General features: G+C 40.8%; 1 protein-coding gene across 1 annotated transcript; it reads left to right on the top strand.

The window, feature by feature from the left end:
* The first annotated feature begins 10,270 nt into the window (after positions 1-10,270).
* On the top strand, positions 10,271-23,330 carry rhobtb1 (Rho related BTB domain containing 1). Its single transcript, XM_083687984.1, has 10 exons — positions 10,271-10,347; positions 11,775-11,970; positions 12,365-12,468; positions 15,869-16,054; positions 16,230-17,188; positions 17,490-17,608; positions 19,851-20,001; positions 20,552-20,640; positions 20,774-20,879; positions 21,113-23,330. Exons 2-10 carry the CDS (start codon positions 11,791-11,793, stop codon positions 21,280-21,282), a joined length of 2,064 nt encoding a protein of 687 aa, XP_083544110.1. The 5' UTR covers positions 10,271-10,347; positions 11,775-11,790; the 3' UTR covers positions 21,283-23,330.
* The last annotated feature ends 1,279 nt before the right edge of the window (positions 23,331-24,609 follow it).

The following is a 24,609-nucleotide window of genomic DNA, read 5'->3' as shown; positions in this document are numbered from 1 at the left end:
ACTCCTTAGGTGGGGCGCTTAGTGGCGTAGCACACTAATGCGCTTACCACGTAATCGCAAGGTTCCTGGTTCGATTCCGACCCTCAACCTATCTTGCATGTCATCCCTCCTCTCTCTCCCATCCTTCCTGTCAATCTCTACTGTCTCTATCCCAATAAAGCAGAAATGCCCTAAAAACATATTTGAAAAAAAACAAAAAAACAGTTACTGCTGAGGTGACATAAAAAACATCCTAGAAGGGATGCCCAGTGTTGAGGTTGTTTTGTGTAATACAGAATGCATGTATATCTCTCTAGCAATGTGAAATTGGGTGATTCCAGGTTGATCTCCTGATAGTTCTTTCCCATACCAAAAGTAACACATTTGTCCATGGTTGGATATTCTTCTGCAAGTCTGAAGAACAAACTAGCAAGTAAGACTGCTATCTGTATCCACTGTTAGAACAATTATGTTTTCTGACTTTCTCAAAAATCCAACAAACAAGCAAGGAGCTATTTTGGAATGTTGTCAGACAAGGTGCACAACAAAAAACATGAAGTCTGAAAGTAGATCTATATCACAAAGATCAGTCTGTGCTGTCAAAGGGCAATTCCAGAATGTGATAATGAAGAGGCACAAGAGTCTGTATTCATCTTAAAGATGCCCTTGAAAAAGTTGCACAGACATGAATGTTTTTGAACAGTGGATACAGCTATAGTCCTACAAACTGGTTTGTTTTTCAACTTGCAGAAGGAATGATGATTGTAGATAATTCAACAGTTTTATGTTGTGTTTATGTTGCAGTATCTTACTGATGGAAGTTGTTCGCTGGTTTTCACTGTTGGTTCCTTTGCTGTGTGGTCCATCACTTTTAGAGGGGTTGTTGGTTTAAGTACTGTCTATATTAAGTGTGGTGAAATGTATGGGACTGGACATTCTTTAATTCATAGGCAAGATTTATTACATGTATTATCTGTTGGTGTTATTACTTGAATAAAGATTTGAAGTTTATAAAGTTATTGTCTGTTCTCCATTGCAACTTCCACACTACAATATCCAACCATGGACATGTGGGTTGTGTTTGGTATGGGAAAGAACTATCAGGAGATCTGTGAATAGCTTGAGAGGCTGAGCTTAAGTCAAGCTTTACTAAGATTCCAGTCATTCACAGGCTGTGCTACCAAATCACAGTTTCATGGTAAAGGCTTGGTCAGCATAGAATACCCATCTGTGCCACCCTCTTTTCAAGCTAAAGTCATTGACATATGTATGCTGGTGAGACTGTTGTCTACTCCTGTGCCCCCTCATTTCAGTAGCCTATTCTTGACCTTCAGAAAGGTTTTGATATTAAAAGAAATCGCTTATGGACCTTAAGCTGGTGCTGAATGAGGACAAAGCCAAATGTATTTTTTTTTGCTTTCCTGTAATATTGATTACAATGATGTACATATTTGTACCCTGAAAAACTCTCACATTATAAGTACCTGGGCATTTGAATAGATGATAAGCTGTCTTTTAAAACACATGTTGTGTCACAGTTGGGCTACAGTAAAAAACGAAAGAAACTGATGCATGGTTTGCACATGGGTTTAAAATGAACGTTTTATTAACATTGACGATCAGCATCAAACCATCTCACAGTTGAAAATAATATTTTTTTAAATGGTGCCTAATTATGTAAATACAACATTATAGGTCTAATATGATGTAATGTGAACTTCCTTAACAAATGGATACTTACGCACAAAAAAGTGTGATGTTTTCTAGTCCCCCCCCCTATTTCACTATCCAGTGCAAGTGTTTTATTAATATGATGGTATTTTTTAGAATCAGGATTACATTTTGCATTTGAATTCACTGTACTCACTTTTTAATGTGTCCTCACTTGGGATTTGAATTTACAACTTCTTGTAAGACATTGTGTTGCCTTACTTTGTGCGCCACCAGGCCAGTGCACATCTCAAAGGACACACTCATGACTGCATTTTGGAAGACCACACATCTGCACTTTGCTATAAATTGGCCTGAGCACTGTTATCTAGTGTTTCAGTTAATCTACACTCTAACCATTGATTTAATTGACTTCTACAGATAGATTCAGCTTCAGTGTTTTCTGCATATTACATATTGAGGACTTCTTAATCCTCAAAGTGTGATGAAAATTTATGAGTATACACTATTTAACCTTGTTAATGTTACTTGCCCATTACTGAAATGTATATTTATATATATTTTAAATATATTTTTGTTTCATATTTTAGGTTTTACAATAGACACATGTTACTGGACAATAAGTCCCCTTTTTATCCAGAAACATAGATCATACACATCCATTAGGCCCACAAATGTTAAGAAGTTTAAAACATGAACATGATACATACAGAAGAATGATATAAAGCAAGTGAAAATCTGAGAACGCTATTCACAATGAAATTATGATACCATCTTTGGTCCACCAGGTGGCAATGATATTACACCAAAGAACAAGGAGCAGTGAAACTGTTAAATTAGTATTCAGAGTATCCCTTGACTGATAAAAGGCATTAAGATAGATTTGCTATAAATATATACATGTTGCAGATACATTCATTTTGATTTCAGAGAGAATGCAAGGTACAATTTTATCAACCAGTGTCAAGCACACTTGTAATTAATCATACCATCTCTCTATGACATGACTTGGCTTATACTTGGAGTATACTAAATTAAAAACCTTTATTCCATGTATTTGTCCAGTGTACTTATCTAAAGGTATATCAACAGTGGCTTTCAACCTCATCATAAGTCACCTTATATTGTGTGTAAACACAATATTACCTCATGTAAAACTGGTTTTACTGGACTTACATAAGCAACAATGAAAAAACAATCCATTATTAAGCAATGCTGTTATGGTAACACCGCTCAGGGATATTGGCATGGTGCGGTCAATTCAGGTAAGTATTAAGTATTAAGTAAGATTAACTATTCATATTCAATACCCAAGCAACAAGGGATGCATATAGGGATTACTGTAGCAAAGCCTTTTTATTGACAGATATATAGTACAATAACAAATCATAGCCCCCAAAATGTTTCTTGCTGTCAAATTAAAAGGTGAAGAGTTCCAGTTTAGACAATGGCCATCGCTATAAAATCCATCCATAGTGATACAGAGCAGATTCTGTACTTGATAGCCATTACAAGGTCACGGTAACGCTGCTGAACGATAAAGTTCAGAGGACCCGTCCTGACTTTGGGTACTATCGTGTCTAGGGCTGCACAGCTTTCACAGATATCATCATCCCTTCTTTCGGATGAGGGAAAGCAATCCGGTCTGACTCATGGAAATTCAAAATGGCCACATTGTGACTTTCCCCTATGAATAGCCAGTGTCAATTGGCAGCCTTTTTCTTCCAGCTGACAGTAACTGAATCTATCAAGGACCTCGTCTCTGTAGGACTCTATGTTCCACCAGGGAATGGGCAGATCTTTGAAAAGAGCCTTACATACTCATTGATGGACAGATTAATGTCCCAGGAGAATGGTGAATACAGATGAATGCAGAATACATTCTATTGGCTTTTGTTTGTATCTTATTCATTTCCATTTTGCTCTTCACATCTTAATGGGACTCTATCTCTATCTTGTGTGGCTCGTCAAGATATATGTAGTTGTGTCAAAGGGTTAGCAAAGATAGAATGGGAATTCACTTTGAACATGACTTTGAATTCTAGAGAAATAACATTATATCAAGATGTCAAATGTTAGACATACCTCATTACTGTACATTTTGTATTCTGTATTTGCGATGGGTGGTGGGCTGTAGCTAAGCCACTATAGGGAGCTGTAATAGTGTGGAATTGTGGAAGTTAGCAAATTGATGGTAACACTAAACCAAAATCCCTCAGGAATTGCCATTTCAGTCACATTTAGCTATTTGGTATGTATCTAATTTCATTCAAACTTGTGTAGTAAGTTCTTCGGGACTCGGAGAGGCAGTCTGACAGTTTACAATGCCTTCAGTTGAGGCTTATCAACTGAAGGCTGGCTTAGAGAGTGAAGGGTAGAAGGATAATTAGATTACCGTTTTAGAGGAGGTTAACATTAGACTGACTTCCACTTCAAACACGTCATGTGTCATGTGCCACAGATTACTAGGTTTGCAGAGTTGCATGGCCAGTGGAACACAACAACAGAACAGGACAGGACTTGCCTGATGGGGACACAGTTTTACACTGATAAGAATGGATCATACTCCACCACAGTTGGGAAGTGAATTAAAAATCCAAATCAAGAATGGCAAAATGCCTTTTATTTGCAAGGTTTTTTCAATGTATTGAAAATAAATGGTAGCATTTCGATTACTGAATTGACATTTTAATTCACTCCCTGAATTGATCAAATTGAATCAATAATTGACCCCAATACATATATACACGTGTATCATGAATCAGTGACATGCCCTGATTGCTCACGTCTATCAAATCTTTGACAATATTGTTTCTGTGGTTTTTCATGCTGTCTGGCAGCCTTGCGCGTTCTGGAACAATAATCCCCAGTAATAAGGGCATTTCTCGACACCACAACACATGCCCACCAGTTGGTTTCATCAGCACAGGCCAGGCCATACTGTATACTAGGAACCTGGCTGGCTGGGGATTTACAGTCATGAGAAAAAATTAGGACACCCTATGAAAACCTTTGTCTTCTTCAACATATTCAAACATATGGACATTTGATATTCATTTGAACAATATTGAAAAATTGAGGTAATATAACTAAACAAATACAACTGAAACAAATTATTTAAAAAATGATTGGTAAAATGTAATTAATAGAAATGCAATCTTCTTGTGAGGAAAAAGTTAGGACACCCCCACATTTAGTTCCACTTAAAATGCCTAAAATTATAATAAAGAGCACCACATCAGGTGCAAATGATTAGAACATCGTTACAGAGGATTTTGGAGGAGCCTGTCCTATTTAAGCCTCAGATATTTAGTTTGGTTTCCTCTTGATTGTTGAAGTGAGTTGCATCACCATGGCGAGATCAAAAGAGCTCTCTGAGGCCTTCAGAAGAAAAATTGTAGATGCATATGAGTCTGGGAAGGGATATAAAAAGATCTCCAAACTATTCGAAATTGGCCATTCCACTGTCCGGAAAATAATTTACAAGTGGAGAACATTTAAAACCACCACCAACATGGCCAGGTCAGGCCGCCCAAGCAAGTTCAGCATAAGAGCTGACCGAAAGATGCTTAAAGAAGTCTCCAACAATCCCAGAATGTCATCACGAGACCTACAGGTATCTCTTGCCACAATTGATGTCAAAGTACATGCATCCACCATAAGAAAGAGACTGAACAAGTTTGCATTACATGGGAGGTGTGCAAGGAGGAAACCCCTGCTGTCAAAAAAAAACATCAGGGCAAGACTAAAGTTTGCCAGAGAACACCTAGAGAAAGACCAGAACTTCTGGAACAATGTGCTTTGGACAGATGAATCCAAAGTTGAACTATTTGGGCACAGTAAGAGTAGACATGTTTGGCGCAAAACCAAGACAGCATTTGAGAACAAGAACCTCATACCAACTGTGAAGCATGGGGGTGGAAATGTCATGGTTTGGGGCTGCTTTTCTGCAGCAGGGCCTGGTCAGCTCACCATCATAGAATCCACTATGAATTTTGTATTGTATCAGAGGGTGCTTGAGGAAAATGTGAGACCATCTGTTCGAAAGTTGAAGCTGAAGCAGATGTGGACCATGCAACATGACAATGACCCAAAACATTTCAGTAAATCTACCAAGGTATGGCTCAAGAAAAATAAATTGAGAGTTCTGGAATGGTCAAGTCAAAGCCCGGATCTTAATCTTATTGAGATGCTGTGGATTGATTTGAAACTGGCTGTGCATGCAAGACACCCCTCGAACATCACACAGCTGAAAGAATTCTGCAAGGAGGAGTGGGAAAAACTTTCTCCCAATTGATGTCAGAGACCTGTAGACAGTTATAAGAAACGTCTAATTGAGGTTATTTCAGCCAAGGGGGGCAATACTAGCTATTAGGGCATAGGGTGTCCTAACTTTTTCCTCAGTAGGAATTGGCATTATTGTTAATTTTTCGTTAAATAAATGATTACAAAGTTACATTTTCATAGTTTTTTGTTCAATTACATCCCCTTTATCTATAGACATTGTTAGAAAGAAGATAACATATTGATATGTCCATATTTTTAAGAGAATAACTTAATATTTTTTCTCATGACTGTATGTGTCCACTAGTATCCAGATGGACAGTGATTGTGAGTCAGAGAGGATAAAACCATGGGACGGAGGGGAGTTTAGCTCACTAGCACATCGTTGTTATGTAACATGGTTATCTGGACAGACTCTGCAGAGCCTGCCCTGATTTCATATAGAGGTTGACTTTTGCCATCTGTTTGTTTCTTAGAGTCGGAGTGTGTGTGTGTGTGTGTGTGTGTGTGTGTGTGTGTGTGTGTAGGTGTGTGTGTGTGTGTGTGTGTGTGTGTGTAGGTGTGTGTGTGTGTGTGTGTGCATGCGCACGTGTGTGTGTGTGTGTGTGTGTGTGTGTGTGTGTGTGTAGGTGTGTGTGTGTGTGTGCATGCGCACGCGTGTGTGTGTGTGTGTGTGTGTGGCAAGTTAGGCTGGTGGAGGTAGAAATGAGGAATGGACTGAGAAAGGTTTCTCTTATATTAACAGGGTTTAGCTACCATCTGTACATCTCAGCTGGCTGTCTAGCAACTCTCAGACTGTCGGTAAACTGTGAGTTTAGTGTAATTACTGATCATTAAGGAGATGTGATCTCAGATCAGCCTCCTAGCCAGTCAGCCTTAAAGAGTAAAAGAGGCCAATCTGCTTCATGTTGATAGCTGTCTGATTTTACTATTCATTTGCCAGTGGGAGGTTTTTTCTGTTTTTAGATCAACTGGGGTCATTCTTTTGCCTGCTCACTACTGGTTACTGAAGCAGCAGACAGTTAATGCTTTCACTTTATAAGATGAATTACAGTGTCAGGGTAGATGTGGCCGAGCAATCGGGATCAAACATGCGTTCGCTGAGCCCACCGAGCTGAAACCTAGGCATTTACCCTGGGAGCTAATGCAAATCTTCAGGTCTCAAGCAAGGTAACTCAATCAAGTGTGCGTGTTTCACCGAACATCCTCTGTTACATAAAGCGCAGTGTTATTTAATAGGGCTGTTGAGAATGGCAAAGCTCCAGAGTCATTACATCATATGGGGCAAGGGTGTTTAGCGATACTGTAGTACAGTACTATCTATCCTGACTTGCATGTTGTGTCACTGTAGGCATTTGTAGATCCAGTATATTATCCTAATGTACTGTGATTATGTTTTTTCATGTTTTTATGTATGTATCCCCTAAGCTACTCAGTTGAAAGCCAGCAATGAATGTATCCTGGTTAAATAAAGTCTAGACAAATAGACAAACACTATTAGGAACAGGTGATCAGAGTTGTGTATGTAGGCCACATGTACAGTATAGGGCTCTGGTCAGATACAGTGGGACTATGTTACATGGTGGGAGAGAGGGAGAGGAGCTGATGGGATCAATGCGATGCGCATGTCTGTGGCATTTGTACACACTGACTTTACATAAAAAGCTTAGTCAGGGGAGCATTGTTTTTTCCCCCCCCCTGCAGTGCTTGGGCCACGAAATGCCCAAGAATGTTGTAAAAATGTTGTTAAATAAATCTCATGAAGAAGGCTTGATGATACATACCACTCTGTAAAAGTGCATTAGCTGAAAATCAATGCTTCAACGTCTGGCTCCTGCCGGTCAGCTCTGAGTGATATACTTTATAGGCTTTAATTCTTGAGTCTAGAAGTCTTCTAATGGAAGCATGATTATCCTGCCTGGAAGCACTGAAAGTGGGTGTGTTGATGCTACTGTATATGCTATGTAAGCATTGTATTTCATGCTGCAGAAATAGCATGCACGGAGAGGATGCAGCACTGACCATAAATAGTTATCGATTACAAAGCAGCCACACACTGGCCCCAAAATATCCCTGTCAAAGAACACAGGATGTCAAGGAGACATTTCTGTATATGCACCTTCAGCGAAAAATGATAGGCCCTTTAGTCCTTATAGCCTACAATATGCTCATTCACAGACCTCAAAACCTAAAACGGTCTATTCCTGACTTCAAGGCTAATGAAGACTTAGAACACTGACCTGCAGCACACCATGCCATGGACCAGGTACAGGTGCTAATGTAACCTACGTGTCTGGCCAGCAGTAAGGGCAGAACAAGATTAGAGAGCGTCCTTCACATCAGAGCCTTCGTTGTTGACCGAGCTAACTGGCACTTAGCTTAGTGCTACGTTACCGACATTATCACTGCAACAAGCATCAATGCTGGGGTTGTAAACTTCATGATGATGAGTCCTCTGTGGCTCAGTTGGTAGAGCATGGCGCTAACAATGCTTAGGTGGTGGGTTTAATTCCCGCTGGGACCATCTATCCTGAAATGTATGCAGTCACTGCAATGTAAGTCGCTTTGGATAAAAGCGTCAGCTACATGGCATATATATGAGTCACGTTCTCATCAGACAGGCATTGACTCAAATTTTTGTAGTCATCACGCGTTCAGTGTTCTTTATTCAGTGTTTGTCCCTAACATGTCTTTGAAGTTTCCTTAGGAAGGACAGCGAAAATCCCTGAGTCAACATGTTGCGTGCATGGTCAATTAGCTGACCTTGACCCTTTTGCTGCATCAGTAGAATTTCAGCATTCATTCTCAATCTATTGGCTTGTTGTTTCTTTTGACACGTTATAGTAGAGGACATATCATGTGGCCCTCTCCCTTTCAGTATCTCACATACAGTATTGAATATTGGATGTAATACAAAACCCCTGTTACTTCCATAAATAGCAAACAAATATTGCTCGTGGGAAATGCAGTTTTGCTGAAGCGACTGGAAAACTGCTTTTGGAGAGAGCTGAAATGTTTTTTTCGTGGTTGCATGGTGCTACTTAGTGTTATCAAGAGCATCATCGTCATAATCCTTGTGTTGTGGTCCATGCATTGCACTGTACAATGATCAAGGTGGAGTACACAGAAGTTACATAGGCTACAGTAGAAAACGTCTAATAAATACAAGACACTGCAAGGTTTGGAAAGCGTGAAAAAGACTCCATACAAAATGAGGTCACACGTCTATCCTCATTCAGTGCATCGCAGTATGACGCCGACCATCTTGGAGACAAAGAAGAAAAGGACCAGAGTCCCTTTAAGATTTGACAGCCTGTGAACAGCACGTAAATTCATATTCATTCACCGCCTGCTTTCCATGGCAAACAAAGGGATCAGTGTAGAGTTATAAATAAAACTTTCACAGATTTGATGTATGATTCATGGGGGCCGCTCACAGTCTCAATGCATCATAGGGGCCTTGAAGTGGATCTCAGGGAGTGTCTGGCATTTCTGTCTCTGTTTCATTCATAACTCCAGCCGTGCTGTTCATAGCCAGCAGACAAGGGGGAACTGGCCTTGAGCTAGGCTACAGTGATGACCTCAATTTAAAATAAAATATTTGATAAGCTATTTGAGCCAACCCCCTGTGTCTATCATGATCATTACAATACGCATCATTCATCCTTACCATATGCTGCCTATGCATATGCTGCCTACTTACAAGTCTTGAGTGTTATTAGGAATTGCAACTGTCCTGTTTAGAGTGATGATTTTGAGAGGGTCACGCTATGGGTCAGACTTTGCGCTTTGCATGATACTCTCCTGAATCAGAGTAGGGCAAATACCGTATTATCCTTTATTAATATCCTAGAGTAGAGGGGGGAGGATGAAGACCTCACCTTTCCTTTGACAGCAGCTTATAAATCCTTCTCTACATTATACAATGTGGAGGTGGTATGACAAATGTCCTCGTGTTTACTCCGTGTACAATGAAACCTCTTTACATTTCTTCTCGTTGACGTCGGTGCGTCTCAACCACCTTGTTTTTCCTGAATGGAATCGTATGGCCGCTATAAATAGAACGGGGTCGTTGACGTCACAATGGAGGCTCATCACGTCGATACCGTGTGGCTGCAGATGATTCCTCAAAGAGCGTTTGGATGGAGAAGGGCACAGTGCTGACAGCAGCCCGAACAAGCAAACTAGATCCATCTTACAGTTCCATTGGGAGGAAAAGGATTGACTTTTTTTTTTTTTACAAGCTGGGACATCATACCGATTACGAAATGATATTGCAGCATTTCCCTAGCTAGCGGCGAGCGATTGTATTTGACAGTAGCAAGAGCTAGCTGCACAATATTGAATTGCACTCTTTTAAGTGTGACTTGAGTTTGGGGTGTGAGAGAAAGCGTCCTCAGCCCTGAAACTACGGTAGGTGCTTTTGTTATGACATGACTGGCAGCCAAGCCAACTAGAACAGAGAGAAGGGTGGTGTCTGTGTTCTTACAGACCTGGTGGTCAGTTATATGGAGTTGATGAACAATAAACTTTTTTATAAATATTAAAAATATTTTCGATAGTACAGTATGTGGGGAAAATGCATTTTAGGTTTGTTCCAAACCTCCCAAACCGTGTCATGTTCCATGATGACCAATCTTTGTTGATTTAAATTGTAAAAATAAATAAATAATACATTCTGACAATGCAGACAAGCAGAGGAAATAATTTGCTGTGGATATTAATAACCTACAACCGAATTACATGCATATTGCACCTGAGAACACCTGCCATTTACACTTAATGTTTATATTATTCGAACTCAAAGAAAAATCAAGGATTGTTTTGCTATTGTGACATTAATGACGTTTTTGCGTAACTTTGCTTATGACTGTGACGTTGCCACACGGTCACTTTTTGTATTGTTACATATTGTTTAGCGTCACATTACAATATTTTTTATTTTATTTTATTTTTATTACATTTCTCAGTGCTCCTATGACATGTTCATTCTTGAAACAATCATTCTATTGTAGTTTAGCCTAAACATACTACTGTGGTAACTCAACCCCAACTTCAACCCTATGCACAGTTTTTGTTAGCGGTATTAGCGGTATTATTTAAGGTTAAGCTAGATAACCAAGCCATCTTACCTGTTTACTGTAGTACTAGTAATTATTGGTATATTGCCACAATGCATATTCAAGTTATTTCCCTGATTCCGGGTACTATCTACAATAATAAAAACATGAAATAAATAAATAATAATAACTTCTAATCTCCCATAATGAAATCTTAGTTTGTTTTTTTGTATCTAAAACTACATGTTATTATAATATTTTGTCAAATGTCATTAGAAGCAGAGAGTATAACTTGTGTGTGATATGCTGCTGTCCACCTTGGTGGGTCATACTTGGTGGAGACACCCGTTGAGTGTATTCTACCAGGCTCCTCCTGACCTCAGACAGTTATACAACAGGTGTGAGTTACAGCATTATTGCCTTTTGCAGAATGTTAAGAGAAGATTTCTCAGCTTTAATCAACTTGGAATTAATCAGACTGGCAACTTGCTTCCTCCTACTCCCCATTGTGTTGTGACCTTTTTTACGCTGCAGCATGATTCTTGTGTAGGAATCTAATAAATTCCCAGACATCAGCGCCAATTATTTCATATCCTGCCTTGTAATCAGATATGCATAGTAACAGCAGGGCTAATAGCTCTGCTCATTAATAACTTCTTTGAGAAAGGAAAACAGTGACACAGCTCTTAGAAGGCCCTACTGCAAACATGATGCTTCTTAAAGTTCTTCCAGTATATCTCTCATCAACTACTCTGGTGTGTTTTCTTTAATACCCTGAAGGGACCTGACCTGTAGCATGGACTACGAAAGGCCCAACGTTGAGACCATCAAATGTGTAGTCGTGGGAGACAACGCTGTGGGGAAGACCCGCCTTATCTGTGCCCGAGCGTGCAATACCACCCTGACCCAGTACCAGCTGCTGGCTACCCACGTACCCACTGTCTGGGCCATAGACCAGTATCGAGTGTGTCAAGAGGTACCGATCTCCATGAAGCTCGCCTGGTCCTACAGTAGGGCTTTGTGTGCTAAAGCCAACTCAAATGGCATGACAACAATATGATGAGCACACTCAGTAGAGGACAGTATGCTCATGTACATACAGATATTGTACCAGACTAGTCTGAAGATGTCTCACGGGGCTAATGTTGCTTGCTCTGATTAACTGATGAATCTTTTGGCACGAGAGGCTGGGATATACAAAACAGGGAATGGGGCCAGTGTTGTCTTATAGAGTTTCATAATGCTCTATAACTGCGTCTAAGGCTTTACTACACTTCACAACATGCTTTCAAGTAAAGTGTAATGTGTATGGTAGTTGTTAGTTGTACTATATGGTTAACTTTTGTTGTTGTGTTTGGGACTGTCCACAGGTGTTGGAGCGCTCTAGAGATGTGGTGGACGAGGTCAGCGTGTCTCTCAGACTGTGGGACACGTTCGGCGATCACCATAAAGACAGGCGCTTTGCTTACGGAAGGTATGTCTGGAATTGGTTGTTGTTTCAGATAGCCCATACAGAGTCATATTTGCCTGTCAATAAATTCAGTTGAATCTAAATCAATCATCTCAGTGAATCATCATTGTAACTGTGGTGACAGTAGGAGGTTAAAGTGTATTGTGCTGTATGGACTGTATCAGTCACCAATATTTCATAAAGGCTGTGTCTACAAGCAGGCAGTAAGGATTCTCTCTCCTGGTGAACCTGCTGTATATCATATCTTTGTTCAAGGGAAACAATATGAAAGCACCAATGTGATGGTATCACTATAAGATTTTCAGCAACATCAAATATGTTCCCTATTTGAAACATAAGGTGAAAATGTTTATGCTGATTCCTTTAATTTTGTTTTTGTCATGCGAAAGCACTCTAGCAACTAATATTTCATATTTTCATGATTTTTTTTCTTTAAACATCGAAACTGCTCAATCTTTCTTTCTCCAACCTTATTTCAGTATGAGCTCATCCCATTCTACATAATGTATGGCTTCTCTATATTTAACAGTGATCCTATCACATGCTCTGCTGACTATATACGATTCTGACTATATTCAATTCTAAATGAAAAATAGGTGACCTATTAATACAAATGTTTTCGTTTAACCAAAAGACACCATTGTGTTTTTTTGTGTACTATACTTATTGAACTAACATCACAAAATCTTCTTTTTATAAATATTGTTAACTGATTGATGAAAAGGGCAGATATACATGAGGCCTGCTTGTGTTGAGTCTACAATAGCCTATAGTATTTAGGTGGAGGGAGGCTGCAGGCTGCAGTCTGCAGGCCTCTCCGATGTCTCTGTTTTACTTTGGATGTAATTAGGGAATATTTTCTCCTTGATTTAGTGCAGTGGTCAGCGTACACGGACTAGCCCGTTTTTAATGGCTGCACTTGAATTCTCCCACAGACAGCCCCCGCAGCCCTGATCTCTGTCCTTGACCAAGGCAGTCAACCTCTGCACTGAATTACATTTTCATTGCACTGAACGATAGTTTTCCTTCCTTTTTTATTGCTTTGCAAGAATAACACTTGAATTTCTGTGATACCTGTGCAAAAACACTGTAATTACTCTAAATCATTGTTGTATTGTGTATTAACTTGTTATTACACAAGGATTTTGTTATTTCTTTGTAATTGTAATTGGGTTGAGCAGTTGTTGTTCACTAATGGAAGGAGTACCCTCAACTTGAAACACTAAATTTCTGTGTACCAACATGTCAATACGTTTTACAAAGCTAGAGGAGAAACTAAATCTATCTGTTCTACTTGGATACTGTGCCCTTATGTGAGATGATCAGTCATACGGTCCATGCCGGCCATTGTGTTGGGGCTATAGTCAGCTCTTTGTAGCCCAGACTGCTGACACCTCCATGTCTATGAACTAGCTTTGTTTGGACTGGACCTTCAAGTACCGCCCTTGTAAGTGCAGAGTTGGCCCTCTCTGTCCTGCTGGTCCTCGTCTGCATCCCTCTAGAGAGAATACGCAGTACGCAGTACCTCTCCTGTCAAACGCAGATAAACCCTCTCCGTCTTCGAAACGCTCCCTGAATGTGGAAGTAGCTAAATTAATTATGAGAAAAAAAGAAAACAGTCAGGTCAATTCAATGGCCGTAAGTTGATGTTGTAATCTTCCTTTCTTAGTCAGCCCTTGAACAGAACCTGGGAGATGTAGGGAGGGACAAACTCCCCGACCTCTGGTTGGGTTTGGTACTATAATACGGTGCATCTGCAGCAGCGTTGCGTAATGAAGTCCTAATGCATTTTGGCATAGATGGATGTGATGGATGCCTATTCAGCTTTTTCAGACTTACTGTAAATATGGCCCATTCTGGGTAGAAGAGACTGTAATCCTAAAATGATGCTGTCACACGTCCGCCTTACTGGAACAGGTGCCTCAGTTGAAGTGTTATTGATTGGTGAATTGATTGTTGTCAACCTGCCATCACTGCCCTCATTTCTCTAACATCTGTGTTTTAACTCTGCAGCACTTTGGGGTATTGATGAAATCGATGATGGCTATACACAAGGTCTGTCTCTTGCTTATATGACAGACAGGGTTAGAAAAAGCCTAGGCATTAGCTCGGTGAGCTAACGCAATTCTTCAGGTCTCAGACAAGGTTCCTTATGATGTGAGCGTGGCACACCAAACCACCTCTGTTACATTTACAACAGGAGTTTGAGCCCAAACTCCTGTTGTAAATGTAACAGAGGTGGTTTGGTGTGCCATAGATTCAACACTTCTTTACTTTATTTCTTACTCGATCATGGTCTCATTTTAGACGCCATTACAAATCTAATCATTTATCAGCTCCTCTTTGGCACAAGTGCCCAAGCTAAAGTGAGAGAGGTCTTGGTCAGCAGATATTTACTGTAGCTGTGTCTTATGCTTGGTGGGTATAGTGCTTGCAGTGCTTAGACCCACAAGCACTTAGTGTTATGATGTGAAAGTCATGGAAGCCTTTATACAAGAAAATTATAATTGTTGGCATTAAACAGATATGGCCAGTTCAGAAAACATCATTGTGAAAAATCCTCACCATTCCATTGCTGATACTCATATTAAGGCAAAATGAAGTACTGTTCTGTGCCTGTTTTGTTTGTACTGTAGGCCCTCCTATGATCTTTATGCAGGCCTTGGCAAATGAGAGGAACTGTAAGTCCCAGTAGCTCATCATAAATCCAGCTTTTTCTGCATTTCCAGTCTGATTGCAAATGAAACTCCAGTCCTGTTTTGGTGTGGTAGCTGACTCCGTTGCTTGCCTTTGTCAGCCAGTGGTTGCACGATTTCCTTCTGTACTGTACGGATGACAGACGAGTGACCGTATATTTGTCCACTTTTTATGTGTGACCGCTGTTGCCTCTCAGGATAGACAGTGTGTACTTACCTCACTCTTATAAGGTATGCCAGCGATGTGTCAATTTGTGTGCATGTTAATTATTTTGATTTGTTCTGATTTGATTTCTTTGCGATTTTTGGTTATGGTCATCACTGTGGCAGTCTGAAAAAGTATTGCCAAAGACGTTTATAACTGAAACCTGGCGAGCGCTCGAAAGGTATTGGTATGTAAACCAGGCAATCTTTTCTCAAGCCCCTCTCTGAGGTCAATGCGACAGCTGCTACTGGCTGGCATTGAAGGTGTGGAAGCCCCTCTGCATGACCCACAAGGCACTGCAGTACTGTGGTGTTGCTACGGAGACAGCTTGGCGCCTGTGATGTACTGTACCTGTACCACACACACTCTGCTACAACATCATAGCATGCCGTGTCGAGTGATGTTGCCTTGCCCTTTTTCCATGTTCCTGATTGGCTGAAGTCAGAGAACTAATTCCTGTCTGACATGTCTTTGGTGTTTTTGTTTTTGGTGACGTGTTCAGGTCAGACGTGGTGGTGCTCTGTTTCTCCATCGCCAACCCTCACTCCCTCCACCACGTCAAGACCATGTGGCACATGGAGATTAAGCACTTCTGCCCAAGGACTCCTGTCATTCTCGTGGGCTGCCAGCTGGATCTGCGCTATGCCGACCTAGAGGCTGTCAATCGAGCCAGACGGCCCTTAGCAAGGTATGTGATGTAATCATTATTTGGGTCGTCTATTGAATTAATAATTCATTCATATATCATTCATACATTGTTCATGGGTTATGAATGATTGATTATAGATAATTTTGTTACTTTGTTTTGTAATGTTATTGATTAGAATTAAATGTATTCATTTATTGATTAATTTCCCAACCAGGCCTATAAAACCAGGAGATATTTTACCACCAGAGAGTGGCAGGGAGGTGGCCAAGGAGCTTGGTATTCCGTACTACGAGACCAGTGTGTTTGACCAATTTGGCGTCAAGGACGTCTTTGATAACGCCATCAGGGCAGCGCTCATCTCCCGGAGGCACCTCCAGTTCTGGAAGTCCCACCTCCGGAAGGTCCAGAAGCCTTTGCTCCAGGCCCCCTTCCTTCCTCCCAAAGCCCCGCCCCCTCAGATCAAGATCCCAGAGTGTGTCCTGAACAGTGGGGAGGGGTCCCGTCTCCTGCTGGACAGCCCCTTGTGTGCCGACGTCATGTTCATCCTCCAGGACCACATCCACATCTTCTCCCACAAGATCTACCTGTCTACCTCATCCTCCAAGTTCTACGACCTCTTCCAGATGGACTTCTCTGACGAGTCCCAGTGCTTGGTGGTGACGGAGCGCCACGGCAGGGACCACCTGATGAGGACCCTCAGTCTGGACACGGAGGAGGACGTAGCCGTGCTGCCCAACCTCTCCCCCTGCTCCCTCCGGGCCTCCAAGAGCGACGGCACCCTGAAGATGATGAGCTTCAGTGGGAAGCACCGGCGCACCAAGCTCTCCCTGGCCTCCTGGAGCAAGGCCTTCTACAGCATCCACAAGGAGAGCGTGGTGAACCCTGTCACAGGGACACCTGCGCCCATGACGGTGGTGAAGATGGACTACTCCATCCAGCTGGGGCCGTTCAGCGCTGTACTGAGGTTCCTCTACACAGGCGAGCTGGACGAGACAGAGAAGGACCTGATGAAGATCGCCCAGATCGCAGAGATCCTGGAGGTGTTTGACCTGAGGATGATGGTGGAGAACATCATGAACAAAGAGGGCTTCATGAACCAGGAGATCACCAAGGCGTTCCACGTGAGGAAAGCCAACAGGATCAAGGAATGTCTCGCCAAGAACACGTTCACAGGTAAAGCACGCTTGGTCAGTTCAAGTGCAATTGTTTGTTATCCAATCATAAAGGGATTAAAATCGAAGTTTCATGCCTTAAAAGTGGTCTTAATTAGGGGTGAATCCACACCCCACAACATTTGTTGTATGAATTCAGCCAAGGATTTGATTCAGCTATATGGATACATTTAAAATGAATGGAAAAGATGTTCACCATCTAATTTTCCACAAAGCTATCTCGATTCTCTTTTTGATGGAAAAATCAACCCAAGCTGCTTCTAGGGAGATTGTGTTTTGAGTGATATGCACCCCCCTGGCAGATGTCACATTCCGATTGGATGACGGGACCATCAATGCCCATAAGCCTTTGCTGATTTCAAGCTGTGACTGGATGGCTGCGTTATTTGGGGGCGCTTTCATGGAGAGCGCAAACAACGAGGTAAGTCTGGAGCCCGGTGTAATGGGTGTAATGGGTGCAATCTGAAGTTGACATGTTTACAGAACATTTTATTACCTGCTGACGTATTAATCTTGAAAGGCAGCCAGTACCACCAGCAGATGGTGAGAGGTCGACTGCTCTACACAAACAGACACACCCGCACACACACACACACACACACACACACACACACACACACACACACACAGAAACAATTCCTGTTCAGTGTAATTTTGCTGTCAGTATCATAATGGGAGGTATGAGCTATACTTTGGAGGCTTGAGAGGCCATTAGTTCCCAAGATAACCAGAACCATAAAATACCTGTCTGTCAGTTGTTCATCTGCTCTTTCCTTTTCTATTGTTCACCAAACAAATGTGTATTGTCAAAAGTTACATATAATGTTTCCTTCTATGGTGACACAAAAGGGTGAAGGACAATCTACTCTCATGCTTTATTTCCTAGGCTCCAGTTGGAGTGATGGACATCAGTCTATTGATTAAACCCTAGGTGGCTCTAAGGCAGAGGTACAAGACAGCCTCGTCAAAGAAAAATATTCACCTCAGAATATCCATTCAGAGACGTTGTTGCTGTTATTTCCCCTCCCCCCCCGTCATCCTATGCAGCACAATCTGCATCAGCTTGCCCTTGACAAGTATTATGTAATGACTTATGTAGCGATTTTGTCTTTGACTTGGTGTTGAAAAGTAATGCCGGGCTAAGGTGAGCCGGGCTGATCGATCCCGGGCAGATTAGAGTGGCAGAGGAGAGATGCCCTGTGAGGCCATGAGATGAGATGAGACAGGCCAAAACATTAGGAGATTGACATTAGGACCCAATGTCAACCATAAGAGAGATATTTGAAATTAATGATGTTTAAAAAGATGTTCATTCATAAAGTTTTTATTATGACACCTTGGTTGTCTCTGTTTTACAGTGGCTTTTCTCTTGGTGCGATCGCCTTCTGTGACCAAATGGAAATATAATTTGGCCGCCATTAGGCTACTATTGTACTAACTCTGTATTGATTTCACCAATAGGCTAATTTGCACAGGCAAAAGCGACTGGCTATAAACCAAGGTTACACAACTCTGGTTTCCGTATGAATATAGGCCAAGTTTTGGTAACATATGATGCTGCATAACAGACTTCATTCACAAAATATTATTCTCAAATGTGTTAGGCTATAGGCCTACAGCTGCATACGTAGCCAGACTGAAAAGTTAACACAAACCTGTAGTGGTTATTTTTATCAGTCTTGCTTACAGCTTACAGCTTTGCGTTGATTTCTCAAAATATTATTCCCAAAATTGTTAGGCTATATGCCTACTGCATCAGGCTACACTCATAGCTCTCCACTTTGCACTCTATATAACGTGTTTGATGATGAATCGGTGTCACCTCGAAACGACAATCTCTATGGTAAGACGCATCTTTCACCGTAGTTTCGTCAAAATTGGGCCAATCAGTGTACATTCGTAAATGTCCCATCTGTATGGCAAGACTCATCATTCACCAAAGTTACATCAAAATTGTCCTAGTGGTGTCGGAGAAAAAGCTTGTGACATATGAACTGAGGAACAGACCGAATCCATCACTCTCCGATTTCATCGGTGGGGGACAATATATTATATATGTATTCTAATCGCCTGAAGATGCTCTAATTGGTTGGATCTGAACCCTTAAACACTGCAGTATAGGTTACAGGTGCAATACACAGACATGATTTTTCTTCATAAGAAATGCAATGTTTGTGTCTTATTATTTAAATCATAGAGGTTAGTTTGACTTTCTCAGGGGACCCCAATTTGAAATCAAGGCCCCCCCCCCCCCATGGGGTCCTGACCCCAAGTTTGGAAACTGCTGCCTTAGACCTAAAATACTGAGACAATCTAGTGAAGAGGGAAATCTCGCATCTCTCTCTGTGTCTTCGGAACATAAACACCCACAAGCTTGGGCAGTCATTAACACCTTGTGAGTGTAGGATGGAGAAAAAGCCTCAGAGCATAGTGTGATACCTCCAAGATACGCACACACACTGACACAGAGTGAAGAAATAGGACTGTGACTTATTCCTCTCTGTTCCTTTTCCTTCTGTGTGTGTGTGTGTGTGTGCGTGTGTATGTGTGCGCGTGGGTGTGCGAGTGTGCAAAATGGGTCTAAGACTTATGCCTCTTTGTTCTAATGTGTGTGTGTGTGCGTGTGTGTGCGTGTGTGTGCGTGTGTGTGTGTGTCTGTGTAGGTCTCTTTCCCCAACACCAGCAGGGTGTGCATGCAGGCGGTGCTGGAGTACCTGTACACCAATACACTGTGCCCAATGGCGGAGCTGGATCCCATGGAGTTAACGGCGCTGGCCAATAGACTGTGCCTTCCTCGCCTGACAGCTCTGACAGGTGGGTGCTCTATCAGCACTCTGCCAGGGGTGTCTGATCTGTATGCCATGCCATGCCACACCTCAGGGCAGAGCACAGGACGCAGGGTCTTTTTATAGAAACAATTTCTCAATAGCCGCCCCTTTGTCTGCAAGGCCCTTGTACTCTGCACCAGAGATTAAGGATTGATACAAAAAGCACTTTATTTTACAGTCTTGTTTCCATGGGCAACAATGGGTATTTTCCGGTACTTACTGCAAAGAATTCATAATTGTTGGTAATTACCTTGAGTCAAACGACACTTGAGGTGATTTTTTTATGATTCCCAAAATTACAATTACATAATTATATTATATTATTGCCATTATATTTTTTTTTTATTATGTTTTAAGGAAATACTTGGTAATTTCCGATCTGTAGCAACATATATGTTTATCTTGTGCATTTTTTCTGTTTGTGCTGTGACTGTGACGTGTCGCCCCTGGAATATTGCATTCCACTCAGGTTATGAAACACCTCATGTTTTATTTATGAATAAGTCAAAAGCTGTTTTGTAAATTTCGTCTCACAGAGCAGTACGCTGTCAGCGAGCTGGTGAAAGCCTCAAAAGATGGACAAGATATAGATGGAGAGGTTCTCACCTATCTTGAACTGGCTCAGGTGGGTCTAGTCTAGAGTAGCAATGAAAATGATTTCAAGCAACAACAATGACGACAACAGTTTAACTGCTATTGTAAGTTATCCATTGAAGACAGTTGTTCTGCTGTTAAGATGTCTTTGTTTTCTTCCACAGTTCCATAATGCTAACCAGTTAGCTGCTTGGTGCTTACACCACATTTGCACTCATTATAACAGTGTCTGTGCCAACTACCGCAAGGAAATCAAGTCCAAAACTCTAGGTATGATAAAATATATTTTTTTTCAGAACAGATTTTTATCAATACATTTGTAATTAGATTACTAGCATTGAGTGTTTTAATGGTGAAACACATTCTGCCTCAAATCAACACTTCACTTTACTTGTTTACTAAGATAGATCATTGAATAACTGAACTGAATAAAATCTCATAAGAGAGATCTTAGGCCATTGAGTTTTGTCTTACTTGTTTTTTCCTGTGTGATTTGTGAGCAGAGAACCAGGAGTACTTTGAGAAGCACCGCTGGCCTCCTGTGTGGTACCTGAAGGAGGAGGACCACTACCAGCGTGTGAGGAAGGAGAGGGAGAAGGAGGACGTGGTCCTCAACAAACACCACTCCAGGCGCCGCTGGTGTTTCTGGAGCACCTCCCCCGCCGTGGCCTGAGACAACTCCTGTCTGTGCCTCCTCCTCCTGCCCTCCCTACATTCCTCCCTCCCTCCCTCCCTCCCTCCCTCCCTCCAACATCCCCATCACTAAGCGAGGCCCCAGCAGCAACCCTACGCAGTAACAACATTTTACTTTTGGCTGAATTTTAACTTGAGATCTGCACACGTAACTTGAATTTTTGCACAAAAACTACAATTATGTACGCAAGTATGAAGTTAACATTTAGTCACAAGTATGTTCTTTTCAGAATGTTCAATTTGACAATGCACTGCAAACTTTGTAGAAATAGTATTATTTTGTACAAATAATTGTAGGTGCGCTTGATTCAACTGGCCTAACACAATGATACCAGTTGGGTACTCCCAAAAGAGCAAATCCCACCAGTGAGCAGGGCAAACTGAATCAAATTCGCCTAATGTATTTGGTAGAAGTCAAATACTACATGTATTTTGACCCAGGTTTCATACCCTCTCCAGTTTGGCCCACATGACTAACCTTCACACGGTTTGAAGCACAACATGTGTCCAACAAAGCCGTCCAATGACATCGGTTACATCACTTTATTTGTAACTTTATCTTTAACTTCAACGGCTGCTAGAAATAGTGGCTGGAGATTGTAGTAGTTGTTGATTGTAACTTTTTGGATGTCTGCCTCATAGCCCGTGGAGTTTAGAGGGAGCTATTTCCTTCAGCAAACCGGCTAGGAGTTACACACATATACTACAGTAGTCTTTATCCTTATCAGTAAACCAGTAACAGTGATTGTTTCTTGAAATTCTGTTAACCTTTTCCTTTGTAATGTTGTTGATTGCCCTTCATTCTCCATTCCTAAATGTCGTCATCCAAGTGCTTAACTTAAACGCTTATAATACCACGAACGCAATCAACTATTAATACTGGTATCACATAAGATTGTCAACTGTGACAAATGAACGTCGTCTGAACTGTCAACATAGTGAGGATTGTGCTTTGCTGTTAGACATTAACTAATAACTTTATGGATATACTTAACTCTTGCATATTGTGATTGTTGTAAGTTTTACTGCAGTCACTACGACACCAGCCCTGGATTTTAAGTCAGACATTAAATTGCAATAACTCGTTGACTTGTTCAAACATAAGGCATAAGATGCAGACGTGGGATAATATTTAACCAATGCAGTTCCAGGGATAAACATAGCACGTCTGTGGTCAGCTAACTGTATTTACACAGGCCTAACTGCAGATGTGCAAATTATTTTTCTACAACCTCTTTCCTTTATTGTACTGTAGCACAGTATTGACCGTTGAGGTTAAACGAAACTGTCTAATTATAATTAGAAGGGCTTAGCACTATGGATTAGTTCATGGTTTACTTGAAATGGACCTAACCTAAATAACAAAACAATAACAACTCATACTGTAATCACTTACTTGCATATATTACTATAACCATTGTTGTGCTAGCAGTTACATACAGTAGACTGTAACTTTAATTACCACTCATGGTTGTCATGGAAAAGTGGGAGGAACAATGTACTCCAGTATTCTGTTGAGAATATGTGTATGTAAATGTCATGGTTTAAGTACTGTAACTACCCCTGTGCTTACAGATAATGGAAATGTGAGAACACTCACATAAGGACCACTGCTGTGTAGGTCATTATATTTTAAGAAGCTGTAGGTGTTGGTTTATAAAACACCAGATTGTTCCATTAAATCAGGCAAGAGAGAATCCACTTGCCAATCGGTCATGGGGAAACTTGATACTTGAAAAAAAAAAAAAAAAATGTTTTATCCGCTGTACAGTAGGTTTTCTTTCGTTGACCAAAGCGATAAAGTAGATTATCACATTTAAATAGATACCATGTGATTGTCTTTTTTTGGTTATATTGAAAAAAAAAAAAACTGTTGTTAGCTGCTAAAAACCAAGTGGCTGGTTCATTTGGTTATTGCTGTCAAAGGCCTTTGATCTTGCTGGTCATTATCCTTAATGTTGTTTATTTATTTATTGTATTATTTATTTATTTATTTTTCAAAGGGAATATTGTTGAATAAAATTATTGATTTTACTTAAGTGCAAGTGTGCTTGTTTTCTTTTGAACTGATGGACTAATATTCATACAGACAAGAAATTCTAAATACATTGGGCTAATGTTTCAATATTCACAGATACACACATCTACCCCAGCACATCCTCCTAGTGTTAAATTATATTACCACTGGCTGCAGAGAACTGTTCCAATTACTAATTAGTGGGCTTGCTTCAGCAAGTCCAACTATTGTTATTCGACATATTATTATTATTAGTGGGTTTGTTTCAGCAAATCCATCTATTGTTCTTTAACCTACTTATTATTATTATTATTATTATTATTATTCAAATTCTTCCCAGTGCTACTCTACCACTCTCAACCACTCAACCAACCAGCTACCTACCCACTCTACTGAACTACTCTACACCAGGTTCTATCTATCTATCTATCTATCTATCTATCTATCTATCTATGACCTTCTAACATATTACTGTATTTATCTAACCTTCTGTCTTTCTAAACTTTCAACTACCTTGCATCATCCTTTCTTCCTTTTACCAGTCACGACTGCTTCACTCAGTACATCGATACTGATTAACCTCTTATTTGTTTTGATCTTTCTATACCTCCCCTCTTTCATCTATCCATCCTCTCTTTCATCAGGATGTCTTCTGAAGTGTACAGAAACATTTTGTCTGCTCAAGTACAAGCAAATGTCTCCAAATTCATTGGATGGCCCTTCACCATAGAGTAAGACAATAAACCCAAACATACTGCCATAGCAACTAGGGAGTTTTTCAAGGCCAAAAAAAGGTTAAAGTGCTTGACTGGCCAAGTCAATCTTCATATTTTAATCCAATTTAACATGCATTTCATTTCCTGATGATAAGATTTTAGGCAAAAATACCTCAAAACAAACAACAACTGAAGATGGCTGCAGTACAGGCCTGGTAGAGCATCACCAGAGAATATACCCAGCGTCTGGTGGGGTCAATGGGTTGCAAACTTCAGGCAGTTAGTTATTGCATGCAAAGGATTGTCAACCAAATGCTAAACATGAGTGCTTAATTTGGACATTTAATAAATCTGTCTCATCACTTTTGGGTACCCTGAAACAGAGGGACTATGCATAAAAAGTGTTGTAATTTCTGAATGGTGGAACCAATATGTACACAAATACCATCAAATAAAAGCTGAGAATCTCTACTTTAACCCCATAGTAGTTGATTTAAAATCCAACATTTTGGAGTGTAGAGCCAAAAGAAGAAATGCTTACTGTCCCATTACTTATGCACTTAAATAACTTTCA

Source organism: Argentina silus (genome assembly GCF_951799395.1).
Source record: "Argentina silus genome assembly, chromosome: 16".
NCBI lineage: Eukaryota > Metazoa > Chordata > Actinopteri > Argentiniformes > Argentinidae > Argentina > Argentina silus.
Note: the sequence above shows the minus strand (reverse complement) of the source record. Positions and strands in the feature narration are given on the sequence as shown.

Excerpts from the sequence above, each read along its gene's own strand:
- rhobtb1 (XM_083687984.1), top strand. The coding sequence starts at position 11,791 with ATGGACTACGAAAGGCCCAACGTTGAGACCATCAAATGTGTAGTCGTG. Across the intron at positions 11,971-12,364 it reads AGTATCGAGTGTGTCAAGAG|GTGTTGGAGCGCTCTAGAGA; the intron begins GTACCGATCTCC and ends GACTGTCCACAG. Across the intron at positions 20,641-20,773 it reads CCTATCTTGAACTGGCTCAG|TTCCATAATGCTAACCAGTT; the intron begins GTGGGTCTAGTC and ends TTTCTTCCACAG.